This window comes from Oenanthe melanoleuca, chromosome 12 (genome assembly GCF_029582105.1).
Source record: "Oenanthe melanoleuca isolate GR-GAL-2019-014 chromosome 12, OMel1.0, whole genome shotgun sequence".
Classification (NCBI taxonomy): domain Eukaryota; kingdom Metazoa; phylum Chordata; class Aves; order Passeriformes; family Muscicapidae; genus Oenanthe; species Oenanthe melanoleuca.
This window is the reverse complement of record NC_079346.1, coordinates 15,182,404-15,206,857: the sequence shown is the minus strand read 5'-3', so window position 1 is coordinate 15,206,857 and position 24,454 is coordinate 15,182,404. Positions and strand designations below refer to the sequence as shown.

General features: G+C 55.7%; 1 protein-coding gene across 2 annotated transcripts in view; it reads left to right on the top strand.

Annotated features, from left to right (window-relative positions):
* Positions 1–24,454, top strand: part of CACNA2D2 (calcium voltage-gated channel auxiliary subunit alpha2delta 2) — a 205,167-nt gene that overhangs the window by 164,467 nt on the left and 16,246 nt on the right. For both annotated transcript variants that reach the window (XM_056501746.1, XM_056501745.1), the window contains exons 5-11: positions 8,883–8,927; positions 15,707–15,845; positions 19,879–20,010; positions 20,366–20,423; positions 23,106–23,156; positions 23,316–23,415; positions 24,175–24,333. In XM_056501746.1, coding sequence (XP_056357721.1) covers positions 8,883–8,927; positions 15,707–15,845; positions 19,879–20,010; positions 20,366–20,423; positions 23,106–23,156; positions 23,316–23,415; positions 24,175–24,333 — 684 coding nt within the window. The remainder of the gene's footprint in view (positions 1–8,882; positions 8,928–15,706; positions 15,846–19,878; positions 20,011–20,365; positions 20,424–23,105; positions 23,157–23,315; positions 23,416–24,174; positions 24,334–24,454) is intronic.

The following is a 24,454-nucleotide window of genomic DNA, read 5'->3' as shown; positions in this document are numbered from 1 at the left end:
CTGGCGGTGATAGCACTCAGCGGGAACCTGAAGGATTCTGTCTGGAAATGCTCTCAAATTATAACCATAATACAAAGGGAAGGAAAGATTGTTTTTCTCCCAGTGTGAATGGAGTCTGCGATAAAAAATACTCCAGAGCCAGCCTGCCCCTTCCTCTTGGGCAGGGCTGCATCCTGCCCAGCCCTGAGCAGCCCCTGCATCCTCTGAGGGGACAGCCTGGGGACAGCCCCACTGCCTGGCTGGGGGATATTTCACACTCTGAGCTGCTGCTGCTCACACTGACCTCCCTGCCACAGCTGATGGGCACCAGGGTCTGCCGTGGAGAGGAAGAGGTGGGAGGAGAAAAAGAGAAGGCAAGGGATTGACCTGCTTGGCTTTCATTTGCCCTGTGGCCAGTGTAGGGTGGACATAGGTGGCTGATTCTGTGTCCCACGGGTTCCCAAGGAGCAGGATGAGATCACAGAGGTGTTCTGTCTGCATGAGAGCATCTCTTCCCAAGAGGCAGTGGAGAGGAGGTGAAGAGGAAAATGAGATTTGGTGCAGGCACCTGCTGATGCCAATGCCTGTGCCACACCAGGACCTTGGCTCTGGCTCCCAAACAAAGCTCAGAGAAGTGCAGGGCAAGCTTTGGGCATCTTCATCCTTAGGGTTCACCCAGTCTCATGTGCCCTCTGGGATCAGGAAACATATCCCTGAATCTTGACTGTGGGTACCCCAGGGACACTGTGGTTGCCCCATGCACCCCAGGGTTGGATGCCTTGTGACCAGGGCATGTGCAGGGCAGGCAGAGGTGGCACAAGGTCACTGCCTTTTGTAGCAGTGCTTGGGGCTTCTGCTCAGCCTCTGGCATGCAGGGATGGGCTCCTGCTGCAGGGGCTCTTTGCAGCCCCAAAGAGCTCCTTCTCCAGCCAGACCTGGCTGCCTTCCACTGCCACGGAAATAACAGCAGGACACAAAACATGCTGGGAAAGGCTATAGCGCTGGGGAGCTCTTGGCTCATTTTGCCATTCACAGCACAAACCTTTCAGAAATCCACTTTCATAGAAAAAAAAAAATATTTTTAATAGCACTGTTTGCAACCACTTAATCAAGGTAATTAGGAGCAAGTCACCCAGAAACAATGTGCAGCGATGCGTCACCGCGGAGCTTGGTGCAGCTTTATCAGGACAGCCCAGGCCTGGCTGGGACACTTGATGGACTGGTCCAGCCCTGTGCACAGCCCCCAGGGTGCTGGGCATCAGCCCTGCCTGCCTCCATCCTGCCTGCAGCAGCTCAGCTCCTGAGCAGAGCAGAGCAGAGAGATGAGGGGCTTTGTCTCACTGCCAGAGCCTCCTTTCCGTGCCCTTCATCCACGAGCTGTCCGGGCTGGGTCAGACCCGTGTGCCCGCAGCTCTGCCCCGGCTCTGCAGCTGCCCCCAGCTTGTCCCGGCGCTTGTCGCAGGCAGGGAAGGCGGCAGCACGGCATCCCAGCCCCTCCTCTCTCCCTTCCCACCCAGCAGCCCGTTGCTCCGGCTCTCCCCTCTCCTCCCAGCGTGTCGCGTCCTGACCCCGAGCCGGAGCGATGACAGATCGTGGCGAGCTGGGTTATTTTGTGTTTCCATCCAAAGGCGCCGGCAGATGCTGAGTGTTTGCGCGGCATTAGTGCTAATGGCAGCCCCATTAAACCTCACTGCAGATGGGTTGCTATGGAAGTCGAGGGGAAAATGAAGCAGGAGCAAGAGCCTGAGCGGCTGGATGCTGCTGCCAGCAATCACTCACCATCCATCTCTACGGGGAAAGTTCCTTTTTCCTTGCTGTTTTCTGGTGTTTCCAGCTACATGCCAGCCATGCTGGCCTTTCTGGGGCTGAGTTCAGCCTCCCACCTCAGAAGGGAGCAAACTGCTTCCCTGTTCCCTAAACAATCCTTTCATCCTTTCCTGCTCCATCCCTGCTCCGTGTGCTTGTCCACCCTCCTGTCTACCAGCTGTGCCAAGCTGGGGCTGTGTCCCCAAACCAATTCTGGACATCAGACCATTTTCCTTGGTCAAAAGCAGCCTTTGCCCCAAGGTCAGCCATACTCTGAGCACCCTCATGAGTTCCCTTGAGCTTGTTTCACTCCAGGGCTAGGTGGCAGCTCAGAGTGGCATGGTGGGCAGGGATGTGGGCAGGCTGTGGGGAGAGATCGTGCCCTTCCCTGCCTGCCCAGTGAGGGTCTCTCAGGGATACACAACCACTCACTGGAGAGGGCTGGTGGAGCTCTGGAAATGTCCCTTTGCCAGAGTGGGCTCCCACCAAGGGACATCAACCACCTGGCACTGGTTTGGTAGGAAACCACAGAAAATTCCCAGTTTGCAGTGGCCTGGCCTACCAGTTTTCCCAGTGAGAATCTTCTGGCCTACAGGCCAGAGGTCCACTGGGATAGTCTGGCTCCACTCCATGCAGAGCCATGAGGGTTTGTCCTTCAAGGCACATCATGGCTGTCCTCCTGCTCAGGACGTCCCCAGTCCTATCCCCCTGTGGCAGTGGTTGAGTTCCCCCTGTGCTGACCATTCCCAGCAGCAAACAGCAGTGCCATGACTCCAGCCCACCCTGCAATGCAGTTTTCAGGTTCCCATCCTCTGTTTGCTGCCCTACTTGGGCAAGGGATCTGCAGAAGTACCTATAAAAATGCTGAAAGGTCATGTTGCTGTTTTGCTGCCATCCTTTGTATCCATCCTCTCTGATGTGGCCTGTCAGACATCCCAGTCAGCTCCATGTTCTCCCAGCTCTTTTCCATTTGTGTGCTCTGCTTTCCTCCTGAGTCTTCCTTGGGTTCTTTTGCAGACCTGCAGCCCCATCCCAGCAGCACCAGCAGGGTCTCAGGTGTCCCACACTCACATAGTGTGTGGGGCTGGGGGCCATGCTCACCTGGGGGATGCTGTCAGAGGTGCAGATCTGCACTGCCAGCCACGGAATGCATCCCAGGGCAACATCACTATCATCATCACCATCATCATCACCATCACCACTGCAGCCTGTCAGTCTGCTGGGGCTGCCAGAGCTATTTGTGCCTTTAAGGGACACTCCAGCGCTGCAGAGATCCATCCCCACGTTTATGTGCGCTTGGCAGGATTATATAAATTGCCTTTAAAAGTTGACTTCTTTATAAGCCATTTTCTGCTTCATAAAATGTTTATTACTGTTGTTTCTCTCTCAGTCTTCTTCCTCACTGCATTTGCCATCACTATACTGGGAAACTCCCCTCTTTCTCTGCCTGCTGCCCCTCTGCCTCCCACCTCTCCCCACCTTTTGATGTTGAAAAGGGCCCTTTGAAGGGTCAGAGCCCTTTTTCCTTGGAAAATAAAAATATCCAATAGCCGTGGATGTAGGAGCTGCTGGGGACAGGGTTTAACCACTGGGTGTTTTTGGGGTGTGGTGACATTTGTGGAGGTGGCAGGGGGATCACAAGAGCTGGACAGCCCCACACTGCTGCCTCCATCTGTAACCCCTGCCTGCAAGCACATGAGGAATAACAAAGCCCAGATAATTTCAAGCTCCATTAGGAACGAAACTCCAGGGAAAAGGGGATTGCTGTTTGCCAAATGGGGATGGACAGGAGCAATAATAGAGACTGTGCTCCTGCCTGCCCAGGAAAGGTGCAGGATGAAGTGGGGGGGACGTGGCAGCGTGGCTGGGTGCCCAGCCCTGGGTGCCACATCCCTGCAGGTGCAGGTGCAGGGTCCTGCCCAAGCTGCTGCTCCTCCCAGCACTGCTGGGTGTGTCTGTGGGGAGCAGTGCCTGTGCTGTGCTGTGCCCTGGTGGCTCCAGCAGCTGTTCCCGTGGGCTGGGCACGGCCATGCAGGCAGGGCTTTGTGTTCAAAGCAGCATCAGACGGGCTCCTTATCCTCCTTTCATTTTCCTCCTCCTTTAATTACAGATCCTACTTATCGGCTGAGAACAGAAAGATTGTCACCATAACCTTGCACTTGCCCTTGTAGAAGGTTTACCTAAAAAGTTAGAAAATAAAATCAAATACTCTAATTTGCAGTCATCTTGCCATTTCAAACCCAGTTTTCATTACAGCACAGAAAGTGCATTGAAGCTGTGTTTATAACCCCCTTTTAGATAACAAATCACATTTTCTTTTGGCTGGCGAGTGTGTAGAATTGATATTTTTTTTTTCAGTTTAATGGGTTTGTGTGTTCAGGAATGATCTCCATCAGCTGAGAGTCTTTATTGTGTTTGATATAATGTCAGCTTTCATTACGCTCGGAGAATTACTGTGCTATAGCACCAGCCTTGCTCCTGTAGCACCGGTCTGGCCAGAAAGCAGAGCAAGAAAATCATTCACAAAACCCTGTGTTGGTGCTGTTCCCTCTTCAAAACTAGGGATGGGGCTTGAGGGGGCTTTCCCAACTCCCTACTCTGCAAGACAGCTGGGCCACTCCATGGTGTCTCCATAACTGTGATAGCTTGGTGTAGGGGTTGCTGGCTTTCCTCTCAGTGATGGTTTCCCATCCCATCCCATGCCATCCCAGGAAGGGCAAGGGGTCTCCAACAGCCTCTCTGTGTGCTGGCATCCCTGTGGCACCCGGGTGCAGTGGAGGGAAGCCTCAGAGGAGCAGCAGGGACAGGAGATGCCATGTAAAGAAGAATAGCTGGCGAGGTGTGATCAGATAAAACATCTTCTCAGGGAGATGAAAAAAGTGTTGACAGGTCACTTAAATATTTCCCCAGCTCTGTCAGAGAGGCAGAGGGAGGAAATTGCTTTTTTAAAAAAAAAAAAGATGCCAAGGCAGATTATGATGACTGTTTCCACCTGTCCTGGGTAATGCTTACGGCCCCTGATGGTGGATGGGATGCAGGGAATTCACAGTGCTGCAGGAGAAGCATGGTCCCCATTAGAGCCCTTCTTGGTCTCTCCAACAGCCTGTGGTGGCTGGGGCTACCCATGAATACTGTCCTCTTCTGGGGACTAGGAAAGGATTCATTGAGTGCATGTGGATAAGGATAGCTCTAGCAGTGGAAATACAGGTTCAGCCCCTACCAGCCACAGCCAGGCATGGCTGTGATTGCAGGGAGATGAAGAAGTACCTAAATACTCACTGCCCTCTGTGCTGATGGCAGAGGAAAGGTGGGGAGCAGAGCCCCCAGTGCTGCATGGGCACACCAGCTCCTGCTTGCTCTCCCCACCCACTGAATTGCCCATGGCACAGCTCTGGTCACCTGGCTTGTCCCCACATTGGTAAGCTGTGGGCTGGGATCTGGTCCTGCCACCAGCTCCATCCAGTGGCTGGAAAAAGGCAGGTGGCAGCTCGGGATCCATCTTTTCTTCCCCACCACCCTCCGAGTTCTTCCTAACTGCCTGAAGGCAAACTGCTGCAGGATTTAGCTCTTCCAGAGCCAATTAAATCTTGAAAGAGATTTGCTGACCACAGGGGTCACCTGTGCTGCTCGGAGAAATGAAACCCACAGCCGGAGGCTGGGAGGGACCCAAATCAATGCACTGCAGCAGGATCCGCCTGCAAAACTGCCCCGGGGAGCTGCAGCGTCCCCAGGGCGTGTGATTAGCAGGGTGACACTTAAAAACGACAGTGAGCAATCCTGTGGAGTACTACAGATCCTACAGGTGCTCAGGAGAAGGATTAGCCAGATTAGGTGATTTCACAGGAAAGCTCTGTAGGGGAGAGCGAGCCATAGCCGTCCTGCATTGTCCCTGCCAGCTGTGTGCTCCAGCTGGATGGATGGAGCAGGGAGCTGATGTGCCACCAACAGCCCCTTCGAGGCTTTTTCAGGGTGGTGGCAGCTGTGTGTGTGATCTGGTTTGACTGCCACCTCGTTAGGTTGCTGATTTGGAGGCTTGGGCCAGCACCCCTCCATGCAGACATCTCCATGCTGCAGCGAGATAACAGAGCACTGACCTTTGCAACATGTTTTTTTGTTGCAGTAATTGTTTTAGGCAAAAAAAAAAAGATCTATTTGAATGATTGTGGAGGGCTGTGTCAGGGGTTGTGGCTAGGAGTGCCCCTCCTTGTCCTGGGCTTTGTCTCATACCTGTTCTGCTGGTGGGTGGCAAGGGAGCACTGGTGCCACCGTAGGGTCCTCCCTTGTGCCGCTGGCAAGGCTTCAGCTTGCAGCTCTCCAGAATTTTTAATCAGCTTTTTGCTTGGTGTTTTGGTGTGAAAACAGTGCAGGTGTGGAGCACATGGCTACCAAGGAGGGCTCAAGGGGTTGAGGGAGGAGTTAAGGTCCCTGGGGAGACTCTGGCATGCAGCAGCCCCAGGGTCACCTCCAGGAGGTCCCACCGGGGTCAAGCCTCGGCAAGGGGCTGCCCAGTGACACCAAACCACAAGGGTTTGGTGCAGGTGCAGTGGTTCCTTGGTGGCTTTGTCCTGGAGAAGCCAGGGCAGTGGCTTCAGGGACAGCTGCAGATCAGTCTGAGGTTGCACTGAACTGCCAGAGTGTTACACTGAGGGTTTAGGAGCTGAAATAACCCCACACTTACCCACCAGCAACACGGCCATGCAGTGCCATTGTGCAGGTGGCACTTGGCAGTTCAGGTGCAAGAAAATGGGCAGTGGTTAACACATCATGGAGCAGCAGCTCCTCCTTGTCAGCCTCCCCTGCAGTGGCAGCCAGTGTGTGCTTCCTGCAGGCTCGGTTGCAGGAGACAGGAACAATATTTTGCCTCGAAATCCCTTGATATCTTCACCCTCTTGTTTTCTTTATTGGTATTTATTCTGAAAGACTCTAGAAATGCCAGTGCTATTTACACAGACCTGATGCTGAGTTTAACATGGACCAGAGGAGGAGGAGGAGAGGATTATGTGAAGAACGCAAATGTGGTTTAAAAAAAATATTAGGGACAGAAATTGTAGGACCCCTTGTTACCTATTGGAATACCCATGGCATCTTTTAAGAACATCTCTGAGGGCTCTATCCCTCCTTCCTGGAATAGACACAGGCTTGCAAGTGGCAAGAACACAGATGCCCTGTGAAAAGCCCCCAGCATCAGCAGGGCTGTGGCAAGGATTGGGAGCCTGGCATCAGGGCACGTCTCAGGGCCGTGCTGGTGCTGTGTCCCACACGTGCATGTGGAAACCTCAGCTACAGCCTGAGTGCGGCTGAGATCTCACCCAGCTGCTCCTGGGGCTGTCGGGGCTTGGAAGAGTGCATGGCAGGGGCTCAGCGATCCCTAGGGGAGTGGGTGGAAGGGACGTGCTTACAGGAACTCTGCTCGCTGTGGCGTGCGAGAGCAGGATCAGGGCACCGCTCTCCTGCCCGAGCATCATCACCCCGCGCCCTCTCCGCTGCGCGCGGGAGGGGAACCGAGCCGATGGCAAATAAAATGAATAACAAAGCACCTTCTGGATGGCCGTGGTTAGTCACACCCGCTCCTGATTAAAGATCATTAAACATGAAATTAGCTCGTTTGTGTTACGGGTCTCCGGGGGTTCGGTTAATTAGGAAGTGCAGATGGCCGCGGACCGGGAGCGGCGGTGCCGGCGAGGGGCAGGGGCGAGCGGGGGCCGGGAGCAGAGCGGCTCGGCAGCGGCACACCAGCACAATCTTCTTTTTTTTTTTTTCCTTTTCTTGTTGTTGTAAACCCCACAGCATTTCACAACAAATCACAGATAATTAATAAGTGTGTTCCCTTAATGACTGGGCTTTTAAATAGCAGAAATTGGAAGATGCTGCGTCAATTTTTTTTTTTTTTTTTTTTCACTTTCCCCTCCCGGTGCTTGTCTTATCGCAATCATTAAGAGTCGCAGAGCCCGCGGAAGCGACGGCCCCTCTGCTCAGGAAGATGCTGGAATTGCTTTTTACAATCTCCATCCCCTGCACAGCTTGCCAGGGTCCCCTGCTGTTGATGTCCCCAGGATCAGCTTCAGAGCCTTTCCCACCTCTTGGGAAGCTGGGAGAAGCTACAGCAAACCACTCTGGGCAGGGATTTTGTGGCTGAGAGGGTAATCCCGGTGAGGGTCAGGGACTGCCAGCGCTCAGTGGGGCCAGGCTGGGATGGGTGGTGTCCCTTTCTCCAGCCCCAGCCCGTGACCAGGCTGGATGGATGTCACGGTGCCACCGTGCCTGGCACAGGCAGGACACAGGGATGCAGACCACTGAGTTTTGGCCGTTTCTGCTCGGGGTCCAGATCGCTTTCCTGGTTAGATAATACAGCGATAATCAGCTCTGCCCGTGCCGGGAAGGCTGGTTGGCTGCTGATGGTGATTGACTGGCAGACGTGTCAGCGCCACCACGGCTGCCACTGTGCCGGCACCACATCGGTCCCGGCACGCAGGGAAGAGTCTCCGAGTGCCCTTTAATTACCCTTTCCACTGGTACACAGAACGCTGTTGTGACAGCATCGCTGCTCTCCCGATTGCCTCTTCAGGAATTTTATCAGCTGTCTCGCGTCTTGACACTCTGGGAAGAGGAATCCGAGCAGACCGTTCTGCTTAAATAGGCTCTAAATACCCCAAATTGACGACGTGCATTTCTCTGTGGAAGCAAGGACACTTTTCTCCCTGTTTCTGCAGTGCGGAGAGGGGGCCTGGGTGCCTGCCACGCTGCCTATAGCCGGCTCTTCTGTGGCTCCTGATGTTTGCAGCAGAGCCAAAGCGCCCTGGCTGCGGGGACGTGGCACAGCTCGCAGCTGGTGACAGCGCAGAGGCTGTGGTCACACCGGTGTCACTGTCACAGGGCTGCAGCCGCCATGAGTGGACGGAAGCGTGGCAGGCCATGGCCAGTCCTTGGAGGGTGGATGTGGAGGATGTGAGGTTCTGAACATGTCCCGGGGTCAGCGTGGGCTGGGAAGGGTTCAGTCCCCAGCATGAGGGAGGTGCAGCGGGGACGAGGCAGGGGGAGGCACTCCTTTCCCATCCCTATCCTTGGCTGGCACTAACAGCTCTTCCCTTTCTCTGCAGGAGGAAGACATCGAGTACTACGACTCCAAGGCCGACACTGAATATGTAAGTGCTGTCGCTGTGGCATCTCTGGCACAGCCACCACCCTGCCTAGGGCTGAGCCCCTCGCAGTCTGTCCCAGCTCTGTACCAGGGTCATGGCACAGCATTTGTCACGGCCGGTGGAACCAGGTTCTGCAGTGGGCAGCAAGTGCCCGGTGTGCAGCCGTGTCCCCCAGCTGAGCCACGGTGACATCTGTCCATGTCACCGGGGCTGGCAGCAGGCAGGTGGGCAGGTCACTCCGCAGCCTGCAAAAGTTTCTAAAATTAAAGCTGGCATCTGAAATTCAAATGAAGAGCAAACCTTTAATTAGAGACTGAATCTAATTCTCTGCCCTACTCCGAGAGCAGCCATCCTATGATTTCTGGCAATCAGTGCTTTAGCTGCAGGCCCGTCAGCTCTGATCTCCCGGTGCTCCCGAGAGAGCATTCAGCGGCTCCTCCCGCGGGGACAGCGGGGTGACTGCGCCACGGGGCGGGGAGCGCCGCCGTGCCTGCTGTGCAACGGGGCACCCCGTTCTGCATTGGGGCACCCTGCTGTGCAATGGGCACCCTGCTGTGTTGGGGCACCCTGCTGTGCAATGGGCACCCCGCTCTGAATTTGTGGCACCCCACTGTGTACTGGGGCACCCCGCTCTGCATTGGGACACCCCGTTCTGCATTGGGCACCTTGGTCTGAATTTGGGGCACTCCCCTCTGTCCTGGGGCACCCTGCTATGCATTGGGACACCCCGTTCTGCATTGGGGCACCCGCTTTGCATTGGGACACTCTGTTCTGCATTGGGGCACCCTGTTCTGAATTTGGGGCACCCCGTTCTGCATTGGGGCATCCGCTGTGCATTGGGCACTTCGCTCTACCCCGGGGCACCCCGCCCTGCCCAGGGGCACCCCGCTCTGTATTGGGGCACCCCACTATGGACTGGGACACCCCGCTGTGCATTGGGGCACCCTGCTCTCCCTGGGGACCCCACTATGCCCTGGGCACCCCACTCTGCTGCCCCATCACCCAGCTCCCACACGGTGCCATGGGATCCTTACTCAATAGCCGCTTGCTGGGTCAGTGATGCTCTTGGTGTGGAGCTGCTGGGCAGAGTCCTTGGAGCTGCCCAGGAGCCCCAAGCACAGCAGGTGCAGCCCTGGGGACAGCCCCAGCCGATGCTGGTGCACCAGGACTGCTCCTTGTCCCCAGGCAGGCCTGGCAGCAGGTGTGCCATGGAAACACAGTACCACAGCAGGAGAGAAGGGGGTGTTGCAGCAAACCACACAGCCTCATACAAAAATAACACTCAGGTGACCCCCAGAGCATTCAGGAGGCCTTTGCAGAAGGGAGGGGAGGATCTGGGCTTGATGGGGTCCCACCAGCTTGGGTGACATGTCCTGCACTGACCTCTGTCTCTCCTCTCAACCTGCCTGGGAGTCTATGCACCAGAGCAGAGCCAGGAACAGGCTGGAGTGGGGGATGGATGCCTTGAAAGCAGAGTTACTGACTGCCAGAGCCATTGTCCCCAGCTGGTGACAGTAAGAGGGCTCCTTGGCAGGGGAAGCAGCCACTGAGAGCCTGGGAGATGGATGGAGAGGTCAGGCAGATGCTGTGACTGAAGTGGAGGGCACTTGCTCTCCTGAGCAGGTCTCCCTGCCCACAGTCCTACTCATCTGCAGCTGAGGAGGCAGAGAATATCTCCTGTCCCTCCCCAGCCTGGGGGGAGCTACCAAAGCAGGGAGGAGAGGATCCTGCCATGGCTGCTCTGGAGAGGATGGAGCTAATGGGCTTAAGATACATTAAAGGGGATTTTGGATAGAAGTGAAGGAAAAACTGGCTGATGGTTGAGGCAGGAGGAGACAGCCTGGGGAGCAGAGCAACTCCCAGCACAGGGAATGAAGAGCAGGGCTAATGCATCCATCAGGCTGGGCTGGGCTTTTGCCATCAGTGCTGCAGGGCAGGGGACAGAAACTGGATGTCCCCATGCCCACTGTTCCCCTGGGTGTCACACCCCACCACTCTGGTCACATTAGGCAGGATTGGGAAACTGGAGGCATCTCAACCTCAGAGCTGTGCCCAAGGAACCTTCCCAGCACAGGGGGCACTGGGGAGAGGCTGTGCACAGTGGCATGGCACAGTGTCCCTGGGGGCTGCAGGGCTCAGCTCCCTGATCCCTGTTGTCCCCCAAAAGAGCTGACATGCCAAGGGGGAACAGCCCTGCAAATCCATCAGCAGCCACATCAGCTTTAGCCCTGCTCTGGGGAGATACCAGGCAAAATTGAAAAATTGGGGGTGTCCTTTTGTTGATGTATGTGGGTTTGGCAGGGAGGGCACTTCCCTACCTCTGCTATTGCTTCCTTACCAGTGAAATCTCAGCAAATTTAATTTTAACAAAAATAATGGAGGGAAAAAAGAAGATGCTGCCGAAGTAAGAAAGGAGGGAGATGATACCAGAAGGTCTGAATGGAACATAATAGTGCTCTTTCTATCCTTTCTTTATTTAGCTTCAATTTTTCTATTTAAATGGAGCCAGAGTTGGTGCTGATGGACAATGGCTGCTCCCCATAACTGGGACTTATTCACGAGCCTTACACCAGCTTTAGCTGCAGTTAGAAGGAAATTAGCTTCCTATTAATTTTGCCTGCACCTCACCTCCACTATCCTCCAAACAGTCTTTGGATTTCCAAGTGGTTTTTAACAAATGGGAACATCAGAAAATTTTCCCAGAGGTCTCCAAGGCTGTCAGAATGTTTGCAGATGGAAAGTTTTCACCTTTCCCCACTAGCAAGGGCCCTGGGGTTTATGTGGGGAGAAGTGTTGAAATCAGCAGACAGTCTCAGTTGGGTGTCACAGGCAGAACAACACAGAAATAAAGTAATTTTCCATCTTTTGTGTTGTGTTCATGGCAGGGGATGATGCTTGTCAAGGCTGAGCCTGGGACACGCTGTACTCAGGTGGAAAACAGCAGAGCTGTGTGAGGGTATCCTGGCCCCAAGGTCAGCCCTCCAGCACCCACCCACCCACCTGAGCTCCTGAGGAGGGCTGAGAGTGAGGATTGATGGTGGCAGGGTCTGTGCCAGCCTCAGCCCCTCTGGGCAGGGCAGGTGGGGCTGCCCACTCACTGCTCACCCCTCTCAGGAGATGCAGCAAGGAGGAGAAGGAGGGGTGGAAAAAAGCCCCTAAATGTCAGCAGCAGCAGATGAAGGGTGTTGGAAAATTTAATCTTCCAACTTTCTCAACTAATGTGACATTTGGATTTCCTCACGATAAGCTATCAGCCCCAGAAGTTTCTTTCTTTTGCCTTTTTGCCTTTTTTTTTTTTTTTTTTTCTATTTTTTTAACTTCTCTCCTCTGGCTGGTAATTTAAAAATAAATGGTCTAGAAAGATCTCTAAACAGTACCTTTGGCAAAGATTAAAAAAAGCGAAGGGGGATAGGGGAGCAGGCTGGCGGGAGAGGCTGATTGTTATTTATAACCTGGGCTGCTGTAAAAGCAGGAATGTGGCTGGAGAACACACCGTCTCCCTCCTTGGCATTAAATTACTGCATTTCAGGAAAAACTGATGTATTTAAGGAGGAAGACCCTTCTGCACAGGCCTGGAGTTTCTCAGCCATGTGTTGGGGCTGGCATTTATATCCATTACTAACAGAATTGCAGAGTGTTGATATGAGTATTTCACTGGCCTTTCCAGCCTGAGCACGGCTGGGTGGCCCAGGGAGACCGAGAGGGCTGTGCTGGTGTGTGGGGCAGGCAGGGGAGGCAGGGATGCTGTGGCTGGATCAGCCCTGTGCTTGTCACGGGGGTTTGTCATTGAAGCAGCCGTCATTAGCTGTGATGGCTGGTTCCCATGGAGATGAGCAGGAACGGGGGGTTTGCATCTGCAGGAGCTGCTGCACCAGGTCACACCCCCGGCTCCATCCGCAGCTCCAAACCCTGGGCAGCACCCCAGTCTGGGTGCCCAGGGGCAGCTGGCCCTCCTCAGCCAGTATCAGGATGGGATGGAGGGCAGGCGCTTGCCCAGGGCGTGGCAGCCTCCAGGAAAGCTGTTGGGTGGTGCTGCTGGTGCTCACTGGGCGTTGGGGCAACTCTGGGTTTTGTCCCTTCTCTGTCATTCTGGGAGACTGGAGAGAAAATGTGACTGACAGCCCAGCTGCAAAAGCAGTGGAGATGGCAAAAGCTCTCAGGGCGTGATGACTTCTTGCTGAAGCAGTAAATACGTATCATATTGATATATTGCCGTGGAGTGGATTTCTAATGGTGTGTAGCAAATAATACATTCACACTGTGGAATCTATTTGTGTTACGTTGTACATACTGTAACAGATAAATAGATGTTTCCAAGTTCTTTTGAAATGTAATGATGAGGAATGCTGCTAGATCTGGCTGGGGGCCTGCCGAGATGCTCACAGTTAAACCAATGTAAATTCAGAACTTGAATCATCTGCTTTGCTCTCATTTCAATTTAATGCAGGATTTCTTCCCTTGGCTTTCCCAAGGTGTCTCCTTGTGTCCCAGATGCTCCCCTCACTGTCTGGGCTGGTGACAGCTTCACCTGCCTTCGTGTGGCTGGAAATTGCCCCCTTTCAGGGGCCAAATTCAGCCTGGCTTAAACAGAAATAACCTGGTTGAGGCTGGGGGATTTATGGATAAAGGGCAAAGTAGCTTGGATAACATCAGCTCTCTCTGCAGGTCTCTTTGCCATATAGGTGTCAGTGATGCATGAAGTGCCCCACACATAGATAGCTGTATATTTGTCCCCAAGATCTATACATGTGCCTCTCCACAGCTCCATGACTGAGAGCAGCCAGACAGTGCCAAACCTGGCAGCATACAAATTAGCCCCTCAGAAGTGGGTGAGATCACGGAATAATGATAAACAGAGGAGCAGTAATTATATACAGTAGTTCCAGGTCCATTGAAGTGGGGAATAGCCATGCCAGCGTGGGGGAAAGAGGGAGGGTTGGATTTTCCAGCTGATAGTGGTGACAGGGGCAGTGGATGGGTTGTAGCAGGGTGCCCTGCTGATCTGAGATGGGCAGAGATGGGGAGCTGTCACCAGGAATTTGCTGGGCTGAGGGGAAAAAGGGTTTAATGTCACAGCAGAGTTTTCAGTGCTGCAGATGCCCTTAGGGCACGGCTTTATCCCAAAGCCTGTTTTCAGCAGGCACCTCTGTATCGTGCCTGGTGCTCAGAGAGGTTTGCAGGGATGAACACTGTGTGTGCTTTCCCCCAGAGAGCTGAGCCCCCCGTGGGCAGCAGGCTTGGGGCCACATCCCCTCTCTCAGGGTAGCCCATGGCCCGGCACGTGGCTGGAGTACCAGCATCTTTGGGGGGCTCCAGCAGTCAGGGTTTTGCCTTTTCTCCGGATTTCCATGAAATTGAGAGCATAATCTGGATTTTGATCTCGGAGACGTGGCTCCAAGGGTTTGGGAACAGCCCCTGCCTGCCTCCTGCTTGGCTACTGCAGCTGTAATTGAGTTCAGCATCTTTCTGGGCAGGGTTGGCTGGGCAGTGTGTTTACACTCACAGTGCATCGCTGGAATTAAACCCAAACCTTGCATATCAATCCTGTTACTCTCCCCAGCTGTGGCGAATGGTTTGGCCACCCCTCTCAATGTCATGGGAATGTCACCACCTCAGTGGCCGGCTGGAGGTGTTGCAGGGGAGGTGACATTTCTCCATGTCGCCTGTGAAGGGGAAAGGGGGAGGGGGCCAGGGTGGGTGTAAAACCAGCTTCATAGTTTGCTTCCCAAACACATTGTTTTCCTTTGAATACATGGCTTTTCCTGTGAGAAATTCAGGTCTTTGTTCCCTGGGATTTGTCGAGGGGAGCCTGGCCAGTGGGAGAGATGCTCACAGTGGGCCACTGAGGACAGCAGGATGGGACCATGCCCTACCCTGGTGCTCCCTGGTGTCGTGGTACTTTGCTGTGGACAGCGTGGGGCATCCCTTCAGTTGTCTTTTCCAGTGTGGGCTTGGCACTGTTGCCTGTCCCTGCCTGTGGATGGCACAGGCAGCTCTGCATCCCTGCCCCTCTTCAGCAGGGATGTAGCTCCAGGAGCACAAAGAGCACGTGCTGCAGCATCCTCCTCTCCCTCCTTCCTACCCTGAGCATCTCCCAGCTGGCTGCAAACAGCCTTCCCCAGCTGTGGGGCTTGTGGCAGGGATGGGCAGCTCAGAGCCAGCACCTTCTCCTGGGTTTCTTTGCTCCTGGTGGGGTGGGAGAGGCAATTTCTCCACTCCCATTCTTGCTCTTCCCCACATGGCCCCATGCTTCAGCTCCCACCCTGTCCCCTGTCTGCAGCCACTCAGCTGTTCTGCCTGCACCAGCTCAGCCCTGCCTGCCTTTCCAGAGGGATTTTAACCTCAGTGCCATGCTGGCAGCAGGGCTGGGAAAGGAGAGGGGGGCTGGGAAGGTGAGGGAGTGTGTTCCAGCACCAGCAGTGGGGAATTCGCTGTCTCTCCACCATAATTAAATATTGTTTGCATTGCTTATTGACAGAGCGCTAAGCTGCACTCCATTTTAATTTGCTCTTTGATAGTTGCCTTTTGCTGCTAATTGATTTTCAAGGCCTTTTTTTGATTTTTTTTTCTCTATGTCTGATTTAATACCTGCTGTGCTACCAAAGCTGGAGTAACCAGTGCTCGCCTTTGTGCCCACCCGCTCCTGGCAGGCCAAATCCACATGAGATCCAGCAGGGCTGGTCCCCCCATGAAATGTGGTGATGGGTCTCAGGTGGAGGTATTCCCAGTGTCCATCCAGAGCTGGAACTCTGGGTGACCCATGTGCTCTGCTCCTTCCCCAGGACGATCCCGATGGAGAAGAGATTGAGAGGGAGAAGTCCAACTCCTTGAAGCTGGAGTTCACTGATGATGACAACTTCAAGACCAAGGTTAACTATTCATATGCTGCCGTGCAGATCCCCACGGACATCTACAAAGGCTGTGAGTGCCCTCCTCACCCTCTCCAATTCGTGCTGCCTGGCTGGGCATCCACCTCTCATACCTGGAGCACTGCAGCCCCAGGGACCATCACCTCTGGGTGCCCCAACTGGGTCTTGGTGCCAGGGCAGGCTGGCTCCCAGACAGACAGGTAGTGAAACAAGGCAGAGTCAGTATCAGGATCAATGTGTCGCTCCCCAGGGACTCTCAAGGGCTCAGCACAGGCAAAAGAGGCAGATCTGGGATTAGGAGTTATTAGGGAAGGGATGGGGAGCAAAGGAGAGGTGGTGATTATGGCACAGGGTAAAGCTCAGCTGTGCCCACACGGCTCTGATCCTCCTGCAGAAGAGCCCAGCCAAGCTCGAGAAGGCTAAAAGCAGACACCAGAGATGTTCAGAGGGATGGAGCAGCTCTGTGCAGGAGCAACTACAGAGGCAGCACCGACGTGCTTGTAGAAGGGACATGGCTGGGCAGTGGCAGAGGGTGAAGAAGGAACGCTGCGTGTCTTCAGCCTGCTTGGGGCTGAGGTCATGACAAGGGAGGAAAAGCAGCTGCAGGAAGGCAGACAAGGCTGCGTGCAGGACAGCGAGGTGCCACCCCCGAGCTAATTAAGCCTCTGCTGCCGGGACATGCGGGGGGATCAGCCCTGCAGCCGTGCCACAGGCTGCTGGGGACCGGGGCTGGGGCTGCTGGGCCAGCCCTGAGCGGGCAGGGTGGATGAACGGGACAGGATGTGCCGCGCCAGCTTCGGTCCCCACCGAGCTGTGACGGTCTCTGAGCTGTCAGCTCTCCGGCACCTCGCCCTGCTGCGGTGGCACATGGTGACAGTCGGTCTCCATTTCCCTCTAGTGGCTGCTCGGCTCCGAGCTGGGGCCGCTCCCAGCTGCAGGGCATCCTCGTCCAGCACCCTGCATCCCGCAGCCAGCCCCGCTCTGCTGCCGCACACCGCCCGGCCACCACTGTCCCCACACCTGTTTCGGTGGCACTTGCTGAGCTTTCCTGGGTCTTTCTGGGCGGTGTGGTGGCGATGAAGCCGAGCTCCCGTTCCTGCCCCGAGCTCCCAGTCCCAAGCAGGGCTCGTTGCTGGCACGGCTGTGCGCGGAGCTGTGATTTCACCGCCGAGGCAGCGGAGGATTAGGAGTTTGCAATTAGTTTTATTACCCAGCTAGCGCAGGGCAGGCAGCTAATGGAGCACATCATGCGAGCCGGGTGGGCTGCGCAGGGTGAAATAAATATTCGTTCCTCCTCAGCCCTGCTGGCCACGGCTGGAGCCCCGCCACGGCCACATCAATCACCGCACTCAGCCCCGGGACCAGAGCAGGCTGGAGATGAACGCGCTCCAGGGACTCCCAGCTGCTCAGAGAGGGGTGCTGGAGAGGGGATGTGGCACAGGGGGACAGTGCAGGGGCTGTCAGTGTCCGTCCCAGACAGGCACAGAGTGTGGGCACAGCTATCAGGCCATGTCCCACCACACCAGGGTGCTCCAGAAATCCAGGCTGCAGGAAAGGGTCTAAGGTGCTGCTGCATCGAGAGTGGTTTGGGGTGTGGGCAGGGGTCCCCCTGTCATGCCAGGGTGTCACAATTCACTCAACCTGAGCGGGAGTCGTGGTGGTTCGTTCGACCCCAGGGTGCAAAAAGACAAAATGCCAGAGACTCAAGTTTTATTCAGCAGAAAGCAGCAATGCAGTTTGTGTGCCAACAATTCAGTTTTGCGATAGAAAAGAGAGAGAGAGAGAAAGAGGTAAAGGAAAATAAGTAAAAGAGGGGGGAGAGAGAGAGAGAGAGAGAGAGAGAATGAGAGAGAGAGAGAGGATGGGATATTGCTACCAACAGATGGGACGGGTCTTTGACTCGTCCGACGATAGACACGTCTTTGATCCATTGGGGGAGAAAGAGATCTCAGAGTCTCTTTAGGAAAGTCACTTTTTATAGTCCTTGTCCAAAGCCAGTGGCCTCTGGCCAAAAGCTGGGGAGATGTCTGGACTATTGTGTGCAGGGATCATTGCTCCAACAAGCAGGTGCAGGCACAGGGCTCTATAAGCAGCACCCTGCTCCAGGGCAGCGTGCCATGGCAGCACAGGCACAGCTGCAGACAGTCCTTGGCCAGCACCCACCTCGGCCAGGCCAGAGCTCAGGCCAGAGCGAGCGGTGGGGCGCTGGGGGTCAGTCTGTGATGATGGTCGTGAGGCAGATCACAGAAACCGGTCCGGCAGTGCTGGCGGGTCCCGCGGAGCGGCGGGCGGGACCGCGTCCCGTGTCCCGTGGGAGCGGCGCAGAGGCGCTATCGCTGCCTGCCACGCTGATTGCAGCCTGCGGCGACGCCCGCCGCCGTCACCCCTCGCTGCACACACAAATTACATCCTATATGTGTTTTATTTACACTGCCGTTTTTAATTAAATGTGCAATCGCTCGCGGGCAGGGCGGGACTGGGCTTACTCCGATGGGGACAGGGACGAGATGGGGACAGGGATGGGGAGGTCACCAGTTCTGGCCTCAACTGAGAGGGACAGGAGCCATCCCAGCCGTGGACACAGCTTCATCACTCTGCCCATGGTGGGAGTATAGTGTATTTGTTCACAGGGATGACATGGGGGCTACATTAATGCCCAGGGAAGGTGCAGGGGCTGCATTCGTGCTCAGAGATAATTTAAGGGCTGTGTTTGGGCACAGGGACGATATGAGCAGCACTCAGTACAAGCAGCAGGTGTGGCTGATGGCCCCGAGGGTCTGGGTGTGTAGGTGTGCCAGGGATACCATGGATGTGTGAGGGCCCAGCCCGGTGCCCAGCTGAGGCTGGCAGCATTGCCCAGGGCTGCTCCAGGCAGGCAGCAGCCTGGCAGCCAGCTCATTGCCACTTCTCCTGGGGAAAACCACATCCTGTGTCAGAGCCAAACAAGAAATCATCCTAAGAGCCCAGATAACAGCACTGTGTGTGGGCACAGCGCTGAGGAATGGCTGGGGAGATACGGATAGAGTAAATCATGGTTTGAAGGCATGGCTGCTGGAGGGAAGGACAATCCTTCAGCAGTCGTGCTGGGATAGAGGGATCCAGGATTCATCCTACCCACCTCGTCCCAGTGCCTTGGGACAACAGTGAAGGCTTGAACGGGTGATAACAGTGTTTTCAAAAGGGACAAGTGTGGGAGGAAGGCTTAGGAGAGCTAAATATACTCCTCAAATGCACACAGCACCGTGTTGGGTTGTTTTACCCAATGCCAGAGATGGGGTGCTCCTGAGAGTTCTTGCACCCAAAAATGCCTTGAGGGGTCAGTGCTTGGTCTCAGGGTGCTGCTGGCTCCTTGCTCCTGCAGTGGCACCCACCACTGGCTCCTCCATTCTGCAGCCCTGGGGCAACCCAGCACCAGTGGTCACTGGATTCCCCTCCCACAGCATTTGGGGTCCCCCTGCAAACAGGGAGGTGCCATCCCAGCTCCCTGCCAGCTGGCCAGCCCCATTCCTGCCACACCACACTGCCCCCCTGTGCTCTGCCAGCCCCCCTTCATTAATTACAGGCTGGGGCTGCCGGCAGCTTATCTTCTGCTTTAATAGCTCAATAATTTAAAACTGCTGTTTGCCAGCATCTTAATTGCTTTTGTGTCAGGTGCAGGGCCAGTGGGAATGCAGAGTGGGCCTGAGAGGCTCCACATGGCCTCTGGGGACACAAGCCTTGGGTTTCCCAGCTGGTGACTGTCCCCAGGGAATGAGGCTTGCACAGGGAGTTTTGCTGGGACGGGGGTGAGATGAGGGGTCAGCTGTCCCCAGTGATGGCCCCAGAGCAGATAGGGACAGTGAGCACTCTGGGGAGCTTTGAACAGTGCCTCATCTCTCTGGGGACAAGGGACAGCAGGGTGGTGCTGGAGCCCTGTGGAAGTGAGGGGGTTGAGAGGATGGAGGAGAAGCTGGAAAACCTCCATGGGCTTCTTGGGAAGGGGCAGGGGGGACACACCTCTCCCTGCCTGCCATCACCCCTCAGCCCACCCCCAGCTCCACTGCTCCCTGCAGCCTCACACCCAGCCCTGTCTCTGTGTCCTGCAGCCACCGTCATCCTCAACGAGCTGAACTGGACCCAGGCCCTGGAGGATGTGTTCATCGAGAACAGGAAGGAGGATCCCTCCCTGCTCTGGCAGGTCTTCGGCAGCGCCACCGGCGTCACCCGCTACTACCCCGGTGCGTGGCAGGGGGTGGTGGCACACAGGGCTGTGCCCAGGGCAGCCAAGGCCCTTCTCACTCTTAGATGTGGATGAGCAGCCCCCTGGGCCTGGGGTGACACGTGGAACTGTGCTGTGCCAGAGCCCACTGCTGTGAGCTCCCCACCTGAGCCTGATCTCTCTGCCCTGGCCCCCTGCCCCCTCTCCCCACCAGAACAGCCCTGCCCTGAGCCTGATCTCTCTGCCCTGGCCCCCTGCCCCCTCTCCCCACCAGAACAGCCCTGCCCTGAGCCTGATCTCTCTGCCCTGGCCCCCTGTCCCCTCTCCCCACCAGAACAGCCCTGCCTGGCTCACTGCCTGCTTTCTCCCCACAGCCACCCCATGGAGAGCCCCCAATAAGATCGACCTCTATGACGTGCGCCGGCGGCCCTGGTAAGGGGGTGCTGGGTGGTGAGGAAGGTCCAGGCTGGGAGCAGTCAGCTCCCTCCCCTTTGCATTTTGGCACTGGCAAAGGGACAACATAACACGTGCAGGGGCATCTGAGCTGTGGCACATGGCTCCTTCTCCCCTTCCCTCTTCCTGGGAAAGTGGGGCAGGATGGAGAGATGAATCCTTGGGTACAGATCAAAGTGTGGAGTGAGCCCTATGCCCCCTCACCACAGTCAGGGCTGCTGGCACTCAGTCCTGGCCAACATTCCCAGCCAAATGAGATAACAACCAGCTTGGAAACCATGAGCTGGGAGGATGGGGAGAGGAATGGGCAGGCAGCATCAGGCTGTGGCTCAGTGATAGCTGAGCAGCCATTTAACCCACACCAAGTGAGGTGGGATTGAATGGGCTCCCCTTAGCCCAGCTGGAGGTGCTGGTGTGTCCTGCCCACACCTGCTGCCTAAAACTGCAGTCATGGATAGGAGAGTGGGCACAGGCCTCTGGCACATATCCAGGGAGCCCTGTATCCCAAAGGATCATCCCCCTGCCCACACTGGGAGCTGCCCCCTCTCCTTGTCAGAAAACAGCCCTGCTACTAGGGTTATTTGCCTTTGATTAGTCCCCATTAATTTTTAACTGTTCTCTGATGGGGTGTCTGTGCAGGTCATTGCAGGGCAAGGACTGGAAGGCTGTTTTGGGGCAGGGGCTGCTGCTGTGTATGGGAGCTACTGAGTCCAGCTAAGCCCAGGTCTCTGCCCACTAGCCAGGCTGGCCACCTAGTTGTCCACCCAGCCATGGAGGAGCAGCAGCACCCTTCATGCCCCCCTCTGGGGCCTTCTCCTGCTCTCAGGCTGGGGCCCCATCAGGGCACAGCGTTCCCTGCTCCAGGGCCACGATCCTGGCCGCAGCCACGGCGCCACTCGCCTGCCTTCCCCTCCTGATGAATGGCCCCATTAGCCACAGCCATCTCCTGCCGAGCCCAGGGCATCCATCTGAGCTGGGCAGCCAGAGATGGATGTGCTGCCACAGCCCATTACGGGCACATCTTAGCTGGGCTCTGTGCTGCACCAGCAGCCCAGCCCCAGGAGCAGGGCAGGCTCCAAGAGCCCCCTCTCATGCCAGCAGGGAGCTGCCTGTCCTGCACCCCAGCATGAGAGGAAGGTGCTGGGGGATGCTGCACCCATGTCAGGAGAGCCCCATGTGCCAGCATCCTGCATTCCACCCAGCTAATCACTTGTAATTAGGGAGCATCAGGCCCTGGGATTAACATCAGAGCCTGCCCCTTCCCCAGTCCTCCCCAGTAGTGGTGAGTAATTGATACTAATAACACACTAATTAATTCACACAAGGCCCCATCCTGATCAAGGCAATAACGAGGTTCCCTTGGCCTTCAGCCAGGGCAGGATCAGGCCTCCTGCCATGGGATGGTGAGGTGGGGCTGTGCCTGGCCATGCCTGGGATGGGATGGGTGCTGAGCACTGTGCCACCCCTCCCACACAGCATGGCACAGCAGGGCTGGGAGCAGGACCAGCTGCTTCAAGGGGTGAGGAAGGGTTCCCTAATTGTTTTCAGTGGGGAAGATTTACGTAGTGTTATTATTTTTCCTCCTTGTAGCTAAAAATAACCTAATCAGCCTGGCCTTTGAAGCTACCAGGGGGGTAAATAGCATCTTAATATGGATGTGTGTGTCAGCATAATCAGCACGCAGGAAAGGGCCTGGGATGATGGAAGAGTTTAGCATTTAGAGCTCATTAGGCTGACACGGTGCAGAGCTGGCTGTCTGCTGTGCTGAGCCACGGGAGCCGTGCCCTGCCTCCCCCTGCCACAGCCCCTCAGCCCTGCTCCTTGCCTGGGGCTCACCTCAGCCCTGGCTGCCTGGGGCTCCCAGCACAGCTCCCCAGTGCCTGTGCCCTGGTTTTGGGCTGCACCCAGCAGAATCAGGGCCCCCCCCGTCCTGGTTTGAAGGACAGGTGTCTGCCAATAAAGGCAGAAGTTTCTCTTTGAAATGGAGAATGTAAACCCCCTCCCTACAAATTATTATAATTTTGAAATTAAGGGGCTTTCAGGCAAAGATATGGGAATTAGGAATAACAGTTCTTTACTAGGAAAATTAAAATAGAAATACAGTATTACAAAGAACAATTCCAACACTGACAGAGTCACCCTGTCAGTCAGGGTGTTGGGAGCAGTTCCATTCAATGGTGGCTGCATCCTCCAGCAGTGGCAGATGTGGTTCAGCTGGAGCAGTGCTCCAGTAGAAGGTGCAGTTTTCCTCTGAAGCTCCAGGGATGATGTGGAAAGGTCTGGCTTTCCTCTGGAATCCAGTGAAAAGAAGGTACCTTGGTGTCCAAAATCTCAGTTTTTACCTAGGTAGGGAAGGCTTGGCTCCTCCCCTGGCTGGAGCATCTCCCAATGGAATGATGGAATTTTATCAGTCATGCCCTGGGACTGAATGGGCCAGCAGCAGAGGATATCATCCTGGAGGGAGGATGGGTTGTGGAAAAGATAAAAATGATTGCCCCAGCTGGTTTAAAGATGGCCCATTAGCAGATAATATGTGTCACAGAGATAAGGAATCACTGCCCCACGGGGTTTTAACAGATGGTGATAGAATACACATTTCTGGCCAACCCAACACACCCCCAAAATGAGTCGACCCTGCTGACCCCACTCTGTACCCCACAGGTACATCCAAGGTGCCTCCTCCCCAAAGGACATGGTCATCATTGTGGACGTGTGAGTACACACTGGGGGCCGTGGCTGGGCTTAGGCCAGGACGGTGACGCAGCTCACCCAGGTGTCACTGTCCCCCCAGTGGCCACAGGGAGGCTGTGTGGGATGGCTCAGCCCTGTGCTCCCTCGCTGCCAAGCCCCCAACACCCCTGTGTCCTGCAGGAGTGGCAGTGTGAGCGGCCTCACCCTCAAGCTGATGAAGACCTCGGTCTATGAGATGCTGGACACCCTCTCAGATGATGACTATGTCAACGTGGCCTCGGTGAGTGCCCTGGGGCAAGTGGAAGGCTGTCCCCAGGCACCTCCCAGCTCCTCAGCACCTGGCTGAGGACTCTGCAGACAGAAATACCATTTTTTGTCTTCTTAACCACCCACCTGCACATAAGAAAGGAAATTGCTGCTCAGGACTCAGCACACAGAAGCTGCCCCCACCGTGGGGCATTTGGCAGAGATGTCCCCAGGGTGATCCCAGCCAGCCACCTCCTGTCCATCACCAGCCACTGGCCCCTTGCACCCCGTGGCTGTGTCACCAGCTCGTGCCCTCACACAGCACAGTGGCAGTGCCACCACATCTGTGCGTGGCTGGGTGCCCCGCCCCTCCAGCCCTCCCCTGTCTGGCCACCAGCATCCAGCACTAATTAACGTGTCTGGCCTGGTTCTGTTCACTGGATCACTGCTCCCCTAATGAATGAGCCCCATTGCCAGTAAATGAATCTGTAAGTGAGAGGCAGCACCTGCTCCTGATGACAGCACGGAACAGCACAGCATGGCTGCTTGCACAGGCTGGGGGTCCTGCACAAGTGAGGGTGCAGGCAAACCCTGCACTGCCAGCACCCACTGCCAGCACCTACATAATGCAGCTCAGTGCTGGGTTTGTCCCAAGCCAACTTTTAGCCTCAGCATCAGCCCTCCCTGTGAAGTGGGACACATCTGGGTCACCTGCTGCCCATGTGTGTGTGATGAGTGGCTGGTGTCTGCTGTGTCCCCTTTCTGTGACCTACTCCCCTCATTTCACCTCCAGTTCAATGAAAAGGCAAAGCCAGTGTCGTGCTTCAAGCACCTGGTGCAGGCCAACATCCGGAACAAGAAGGTGTTCAAGGAGGACGTGCAGGGCATGGTGGCCAAGGGCACAACAGACTACAAGGCTGGCTTTGAGTATGCCTTCGACCAGCTGCAGAACGTGAGCTGGGGCTGGGCTGGGGCTGGGGCAGGGTGCACCTCTGGGTGCTGGGGACAGTGGGACACTCCCAGCCCAGAGCTGAGGGCTCCCTGTGCTCCTTCTCAATGCTGGGGGAGATGTC